This window comes from Leuresthes tenuis, unplaced genomic scaffold, assembly GCF_036924035.1.
Source record: "Leuresthes tenuis unplaced genomic scaffold, fLeuTen1.0.hap1 SCAF_12, whole genome shotgun sequence".
NCBI classification, from domain to species: Eukaryota; Metazoa; Chordata; class Actinopteri; order Atheriniformes; family Atherinopsidae; genus Leuresthes; species Leuresthes tenuis.
This window is the reverse complement of record NW_027325366.1, coordinates 13736288-13745148: the sequence shown is the minus strand read 5'-3', so window position 1 is coordinate 13745148 and position 8861 is coordinate 13736288. Positions and strand designations below refer to the sequence as shown.

Genomic DNA, 8861 nt, shown 5'->3' with positions numbered 1-8861 from the left:
CATATTATGGAAAGCAGACACTGTTAAGGGCAGACCATTTAATTAGCTTTTTTGTCTACGTCTGTATGCTTTTAATTTAGATGTAATTTTAAATGTATTTTTCATTTTTCCTGTGGTGTTTCTGTCAAATTGTTGCAGATGTGTTTCTCTGTTTCCTTTGGGAATTGAACCATGAGACAAAAACAATGGAAGAAATTGTTATGCAGAAAGTCTTTATTTTCAGGATGCATACAGAGTGAATAGAACTTACAAACTTTAAGAAAATCAGCTAATTTGAAGAGAAACTTTAAATTAGTATTTTTATCTTTTGAAATTATAAAATTATTATAACAGTTGATATATTTTCACGAATCAAAATAAGACCATTACGGAATTTAATTTTAATCTAAAATTTAATTTTAATTTAAATATGAATGTTATAATCGTCCCCTTTTGTAAGGTTGGGAGCAGTTTTATAACACTGAAAAATAAATCAATATTAACATATTGCATTGCTAATTAAAGCACACTGCATTACTGCTACTATGTCTAGAAATGCTCCATTGGACTTTTGAAATGGTCAGTCTGTTTAAATATGTCAGACAACACATTATTATTACGTAAAGGTAATCTAGCAACAAAAATGTATAAACAATTACTTTTTTTAGAGAATAAGGTATGCCTTGGTCAGCACAGAAACAGGGAAAACCTCACACTGAGTCAATTGCCTCCGAGGCAATAGTTGCACCAAACATTCTGACATGAAAATAATACCCCACACTAATTAAGCTTCTATAGTACAATGATGTCAGTCAAACTTGCGTTTATCCAAATATTTAATGTCAAAGTTACTTCTGTGAAAACAATTTATTTCAACAAAGTGTTATGATTGCCCCAATTCATGCAGCTATAATAAAATCTTACATTCTAGCTAGCATCAACTCACACTCACTCATCTTAAACTCACAGTCATCTAAACTTTAGATAACAGAAGAAAAATATTGATTCTCCTAAAAGTTACTTTCTATACTTCAAAATGATTTTTTGTTTAAAATTTCTACTGCTGTTAAGAGAACGTTACTGAGCATGTGAAGAGTGGGAATCTTGACCAGCGCTTGTTTCTAATTAAGAGTAATTGAATGTGTTACAATTCCCCCCAATCTATTGTATTATAGACAGCACTACAGACAGATTCTCAGATTTTAACAAGTGTACTTTACTGTTACTCTCTCTTGTTAGATCTATCTTGTTAGATCAATTACAGCAAACAAAATTCTGAGTTTTACATACATGTTAAATTAAATAGTGAAATTTGACACAACAAAATTGTGCATTTAATGAACTGATTGACAATTTAAGTTTCTACTGCATTTAGCTGATGGAAAACTGATTTTTTTTTCATAGGAGCCTTCATTTAAATCTTCTATCATGTCATCATCCAGCAACCTTAAGCACAACACTGCAGTAATGAGCCCAATGCACACTGTTACAACTGTCCACACTTATGAAAGAAAACTCAAGTTAACATTTTTTCTGTGACATAAGAATTTCAATCAAATCAATCAAATTTGCAACCAAGATCATGTTACAAGAATTAAAGAATGAAACACAATGTAGTTCTATAATGTTTTTTAAAACTCTAAAGATATCTGTGAGTAGTGCAGGGAATATTATAAATGTACTGAATGTTTGAAAATTAGCCATTCATATAAAAATGTCCAATACAGTCATCAAGTCCATTCCTCAGAAATCCTCTTCAGTTTCACCTTTGAGGTGTCACTTTTGGAATCTGGGAGCTGAAGTGGAGTGGTTAAATCTGGGCAGTCTGCAGATACCACAAGGGCAGAGGGTCTCTCCTGTTACTCCTGCAGAGTGCCACTGCACTGGGGCCAGTGAGGCCTCCATGGGGCCTGGAGACAGGACTGTACATTTAGCTGCTGTGGAGGGTGGGGAAGTAGGGGACGAGGAAGAAGAGGGGGCAGCTGAGGAGAAGAGGGATTCTTGGGTGAGAAGGAGCTGACTGGATCCAGAGATGAGGGGCCACCCTCCAGCCAGCAACAACCGGGGAAATGGCGCCATGTTCACACCCATCCCAACGCTTACCTCCCCCAGCAGCCGCCGCATCTCCTGCAAAGAGGAACCCAGAAGGAGGATGTAGTTCCTGGCTAGAACCAGCGTGGAGATCTTGGACAGTCTGCGGCCCGGAGGAGCTCCAGGTTGGTGGGACTGAGAAGCGGCAGAGGAAGAAGAAGAGGCATAAGGTACCATGACCTCCCTTAGGGCATCCATGGCAATGTTCAAGTCCTGCATTCTTTTCCTCTCCCTGCTGTTGATCTTCCTCCTAAGCTCCTGCTGCTCCTCAGGGCTCAGCTCCCTCTGGGGTTTAGATGATCTCTGGCTGCTCTGGAGGCCAAGCATGGCTCCAGGGTTAAGGTGGGAGCTCAGGTTAAATCCTAGAGGGCAATTAGGTAAGTCCTGGACAGACCCAGGGCCACAGAGAGGTAAAGACCGCTCCTGAGCCATGATTGCTGTGCTTGATAGCATGTTCACTGTCTGCCCAAAGGTTGTTAGAGATGAAGTTACTCTTGGCAGGCAGTAAAAGTAAAAGTTTACACACGCTTTTAAAAAAAATTAACAAACTGTAAAATCAGATCATCACTCCCTCCTCCTGATGATCTCCCATTTGCTTGAAGAAAATTGGCAACTGCCATCCAGCACGATGATGTTGCTTTTAACTTAAGATATATCTGACTCTTCAAGTGTGTAAATGACAGCTTTCTGAGGTGGTAACTCAGTTATATCTTATTTCCAAAGCTGCCCGCCGCGAGAATAAGTTAAATCAGTGAAGAAGTGAGCTAAATGCTCCTCTCACATAGCCCCACCTCAGCTAAACTCCTCCCCAACACATGGTGAGCTCCTTTGAAACACACATGCCCATCCATCCAGTTGAGATGGATCACAGTTTAAGGAAATATTTCAGAAACTACAAATATTTAACAATGAAATCTGGATCTGAAAGTGGTTTACCTTTTTTTCATCTGTTTATGTGAATTTGAACTTTTGGTGAGAATTGAAAACATCTGCCAATACAATCATGTATTGACAAAAATGATACACAGAGCACTAAGCTTGAATATGTGGATTTGAATATTATGTGGCGTTGCAGCAACAAACATAACAAATGACCAAACGTGTCCTGGGAAAAAAACATTTTGGGTATTTGCATCTTGAAGAACTTACTTTATGCGATTATGTATGTAATTAAAAATCTGAGGCTGCAGGAATCCAATAAAGACACACACAATGAAAAATGGAATCAGTTTTCCCAAATAAGTTCTGACAGAGAAAAATTCAACTCTTCTGACTGATCATGTGAATGTGTGTCTGGTTGTTTCAAAATTGTAGAAAAATAGTTAATTATAGGTGACATGAAACAGAAATGACAAGAGTTTTTTTTTAAATATCTGGGCCAGTCTTCCAAGGAAAAAGAGTTAATCACAATTCAAATCTTCCCAACTCACTGAATAATCAACTTGACATTTTTTGTTTGGTTACAAATTTCATACTTTTTTGTCCATAAACATCAGGTGAAACAATTTTGCACTACACAGCAATACTTTATTCACTCCTAAGAATGTTTTTTTTTTCATCTTTCAAAAGATGATACAGAAACACAACAAGTGTGGAGGAATTTTGATTAGAATCTCACCTGACAGTTTGGCTAAAAGTGTTTTAATTGTTTTCTTTGTGTTAGTTTAATTGAAAGCACTAATAGATAAGAAATAACAAGATCATGTGCTTAATGCAATACTGGACTACAGCCATTTAAAAATTTGGAGGCCATTAAAATCATTGCCACTTTGTCAAGTGGCAGAGAACAGGTTTATCACTATTAGTATGGGACAATAATTGTGACAGAGAACAGTTTTGGCAAACAGTGAATGAATCTATCATTGTGTTGGGGGGAGTTAATTGATGGTTCTGAGGTGGGTGTTATTGTTACTCAGTTCTAAGCAGCCTTGCAAACCAAATTGGCTGGCAAAGACCTGGGAACGTTTCCAGACAGGCAGACAACAGGCCAGTTGACTCCAATCACAGGTGAAGCTGACTTGAGGCCCAGAGCAAGGCTGGAAACCTCAAATGTGCCATTCATAAGCCACAAAAAGACCTCAGCGTCACCCCTGTGGCACAGTGAGCCTGGCCGCCCTGTCTTTACACTAGCCCCCATAACCAACGCCTGGAGAAAGGAAGGCATGGGGGAAGGGGAGAGGGATACAAACAGAAAGCAAGTTGTTTACGATGAAAGCAGAAGGAGATGCCGAGTAGGAAGACCCTTTCTTTCTTCCCAGCCGCTCCTCTCTTGTCGTTGAAAAAGTGAAAGATGTGTGTGGAGGCGCTTCCCTTCCCCACCAGTGGTCCAGTGGCGTCCGGCTGGTGCTGTGATTGAAGCTGAATGGACGGCTGCAGACGGACAGGAAAGAGAGGGCTTCATGAAAAGGGCCAGGCGGATGGCCCTAGCACCTGCAGGAGAACAGAGTGCAGGCAGCCAGGATGATTTTGTGTGCGTGCGTGTATGTGTGTGTGTGTATCCTGTGATAGATTTGACTGCATTTTGGGATTATTTCTGTGTCAATAAGGAAAAAAAGGACACCTGCAAGGAGTCACACATACAGAAGTTAGAATAGAGGAGAAAGAAAGAAGCTGGTGTCCCCCAGAATAGGACACCCCCCCACACACACTTTTTCTCCATCACTTACAAGGGAAAGAAAAGTGTGCTTGATTTGGCACTGCAGCATGGCATATCCGCCTCCAGCTTCCAACTCCTTTTGATGAGGCTCAAACAGGGCAGGAGCACCGGTGGCTTCAGAGTAGGGGGAAGACTAGTGTCTTTATGGTGGAAGGAGCACTATCCATCTGGGCAAAGCCGTCCAATGGGGGTTCTGCACCTGGGATATAAATGCCTCGTCTGTGTGGAGCCATTTCCTGTGGCTGACAGACAGGAAGACACCTCCGCCAAACTTCTGGGTCAATTTATTCTCCAATATAAGGTGAAAAATACGCCCAAAGTGATACCACCAAGCAAAGGTTATGAACTCCTTTTTTTTCATCTGGAAAGTGTGTCTACTTTAAGCAAACTGAAGAAACTAAACTAGAAAATTAGTTTATTTTTTTCTTCCTTTCCTTAATGAGGTAATATTTTATATTACCTTGAATTACTGTAAATATCAATTAACACAAAACTATAAATATATCAATTACTTATCGTTTTCACTGGAAAATGCCTGTGCAAAAAAATTAATTTTGAAAGATTATTAAAAGTCAGTAATACAAAACATGGGTTATCTGGTAATCTGTTATTTTATTAAGCTCTTTGGTGTCACTTGTTGGTACATCAATGTGTATGCTGTCTCATTGGAGGAAATTTTGTTCAATAATATCTGAATATGGTTTTCAAATTCCTCAAATTGGCACAATTACACCCATATTTTGTATGTCCTCATCTGCATGTCACCCAAAGTCTAAATAAGATATTATTTAAATTTTAACTAAATATTGGTCCTAATTTCACAAACGAAGGCACTGAAAACACAGTTTTGATCAATGGTTTTGAATAGTTATTAAACATGTACATTAACATGTAATAACAGTGTAAAATGTGTAAACTGGGGTTTTATTCTACCACAGTATGTGATTCTTGTTAATATCCAACCTGATTTCACCAGAAATCATGCAGATGGTTCAGTACATACTGTACATGTGCAGTGTCACAATCCACGATTGTAAATTGTAAGACAGTAATGCATGACTCGACTGTTATTTTTTGTTGGTAATTAGAATAAAAAAGGCATTGACACGAAATATGTTGACATGCTGATGAATCAAAACTCAAGAAAAACATAATAAATTGTACAATATTTGGAACACTGTGGTTCACAACATGTTGGATTGTGGACCAATATGATGATTTCATGTTCTGCTATGAGAACAGGTTACAACATCAGTTACCGTTTCACGACCATAAGGAGCACATAAAAGTTTTAGATTTTCTTCAAAATGTGCAGCGCGCCTTATAGTGCAGTGCGCCCTGTGTGTTGTTGTAAGGCGGACGTAGTAGAGAACACCATGAGAACGTTAAAGGGTGAAGTGGGAGCGTTGATTGTACCGGTATATAAAAGAACAGGTGTGTGCGTTATGCAGAACATCTCTGTTTTAACAACCCTGAAAATGGCAAAGAGACACGCTTATGAAGCACAGTTTAAACTGAAGGCCATCAGCTACGCGGAGGAACATGGGAATCGAGCAGCCGCGAGAGAATTTAAGATCAACGAATCGATGGTTTGCAAGTGGAGGAAGCTGGAAAACGAGCTCCGACAGGTGAAGAAGACGCAGCTGAGTTTCCGCGGAAATAAGGCGAGGAAAAAGATCAGTCCACACCATTCAGCAGCAATGGTATGAAAAGATACAAACAAAAGGAATACAGAGTATTTATACCTGAAGAGGGGGCTTTGTTCTTTAGATGTGTAATCACACCTCCGGGGGGGGGGGGGGGGGGGGGCAGGATGCAGTCTTGACGATAATTAAGAAACAGGAGGTTAAAACAATTATCTTGTCTGAGTGTTAATTAAGAGGTAAATAGTTTAAAACAATTAGCGTGTCTGGGTGATACAAATGGTTAATGTGGATTGGAGAGTCTGTCAGTCCTGAGACATAAATTTGACCATTACAAGACCATAGTTTCACTAAGGGTGGAAGGCAACGCCGGGCAAGTTACGCCACAGTTTGTGAGTGGATTGTAGATGCTTGGGCTAACGTGTCTGCTAGCACTGTTGTTCGAGCTTTCGCAAAAGCCGGCATCATTTCCGAGGAGCCACACGGCTTTTACAGTGAAGACAGTGAACCTGGCATGTTTGATGGAGATTTAGCACAGCTGTTCAATGCAGAAACAGAAGATGAAGACTTCGATGGGTTTGAGTTATGACACACACTTGCTTGTTCAACCGTGTGTTTTAAATAAAGCACAAACAAACTCAGTTTTGCTCTCTATCTATTTTTAAATACAAAAACTTGTATGCTTGTGTGGATTGTATATAAAACTCGCGCCCTATAATTAGGTGCGCCTTATGTGTGTTAAAAACACAGTAACAGCACACATAACTGAGACTGCGCCTTTTAGTACAGTGCGCCGTATGGTTGTGAAAATACGGTAATATCATAAAATATCATTAAAATTATTTAACCACAATTGAGCTGGATTGCACTGCAATGCAACAACTTTGCCGCCTTGTGCTGTTTACCTGTCACGATTTACGTTTTGTTTCATGTCTTGGCTCGTCATTTCCTGTTTTATTTTGAAAGCACTAACTGTCTCCTCTCGTTTCAGGTATCTTGCCCTTCCTCCCATGTCAAGCGTCTTATTGTCTTCCCTGATTCCCAAGTGTTTCCACCTGTTCCCATTGGTCCCTCATGTGTTTAAATAGTCTGCATATCCCTTGTCTTGTGCCAGTATGTTGTCTCTCCCCATGAGCTACATTACCAGCCTTACTTTGAACCACAGATTCCACAGTCATAGTTCCACGAGCCTGCAGTGAGTGATCCTCTTGCAGTGCTATCTTGTTTTGTAATTTATTCTTATCACTAGCAATAGTTTATTTATTAATCCGGTAAGTTTCATAGCCTTGTTTGTTCCTCTGTTTTCAAGGAGAGATTTTTTTGTTGCAACCATTCATAGTCGCCTCCGTTAAAGGAGAGTACGGGTGTATTCTTACCTTCAGTGCCTTCTCTCAGTCCAATAATTCTGACGTTTTGTCGTCGACGCTGGTTCTCATAATTCTCAAGTCTTTTCAGCGCTGATTCCACCGATTCAAGCCGTGGTGCATTAGCCGCTGCATTATCCTCCAAGTCTGTCAACTATTTTGTCTAGCTTTTCTGACATCTCTGTGACTGGTTTCAGGATATTAGCGAGTGTAGTGTCCAGCATCTCCTTAATATTACGCGTCACCCGCTGAACCACTGCGCTGTCGTTAGTTGGGCTGGAGAACTCTTCCCAGTTCGGTACAGGATTCTGGTTCTTCGTCGTTAGCTAGCTCTGGTTGTAGTTAGTCATCTGGGTTAGCTAGCGCTTCGCTAGCCAGTGACTTGTTCTTTTTCCAAGCATCTCTCTTTTTGGGCATTGTGAAAAAGTTGCCCAGCGACATATCCAAAGGTGTAGTGATAATTTCAGACTTTTTAATTTTAGCAACGGGTAAACTGAGAAATGTTGTTTGAATTAATTCCAGTGAGGAGACCGACAGCGGTGCTGTCCACATTCTTTAGAGGTGGACTGGTGTAGTGATTATGTTGTGATTGATGGTATGTGTGGGTATTTCGAAGGTTAGGTAGTGACTTATCTGTAAAACTGACAAAGGATAATGCAACATCTTTGTGTGTTGCAGTCCTATAAAATTTATTTTAGTGTACTTACAGCAGTATGGAATTGTGATGTGTAAAATTATTTAAGATAAATCTTTTCTGTGAATGTATGGAACACTACATTTTCTGAAAAAATCTACTCTTATTAATGAGTTGTTAGGTGATGTTACAATGATACTATTTAAAAGTATTTACTAATGTAACTCCAATTCTGTACTTGTTTGTAGGAAGGAGTTAAAACAATAGAAGTAATGGCCTAACTCATCATGGAGTAACACTTACAAAGCTAAATTAACTTAAAGCTTCCTGAAGTTTTGAACAGCTTCCCTGCTAAAATCACATTTTAAATATTGCTGCACTCTGAGGTGTCATATAGAAAATGATAAACATAATGAGCTAACAAAATCTACCAATGCTTCAACGTCCCACCATTTAGATATTACATAAGGCTAAATTACCAGATGTGAAAATTT

The 8861-nt window shown here is 39.4% G+C and overlaps 1 protein-coding gene across 1 annotated transcript; it reads right to left on the bottom strand.

The window, feature by feature from the left end:
* Nucleotides 1-351: 351 nt before the first annotated feature.
* olig1 (oligodendrocyte transcription factor 1) lies at nucleotides 352-2794 on the bottom strand. Its single transcript, XM_072397623.1, has one exon. It carries the CDS (start codon nucleotides 2521-2523, stop codon nucleotides 1756-1758), a length of 768 nt encoding a protein of 255 aa, XP_072253724.1. The 5' UTR covers nucleotides 2524-2794; the 3' UTR covers nucleotides 352-1755.
* Nucleotides 2795-8861: the final 6067 nt, after the last annotated feature.

What these genes read in the sequence shown, in the direction of transcription:
- olig1 (XM_072397623.1), bottom strand. Translation starts at nt 2,523, where the DNA reads ATGCTATCAAGCACAGCAATCATGGCTCAGGAGCGGTCTTTACCTCTC.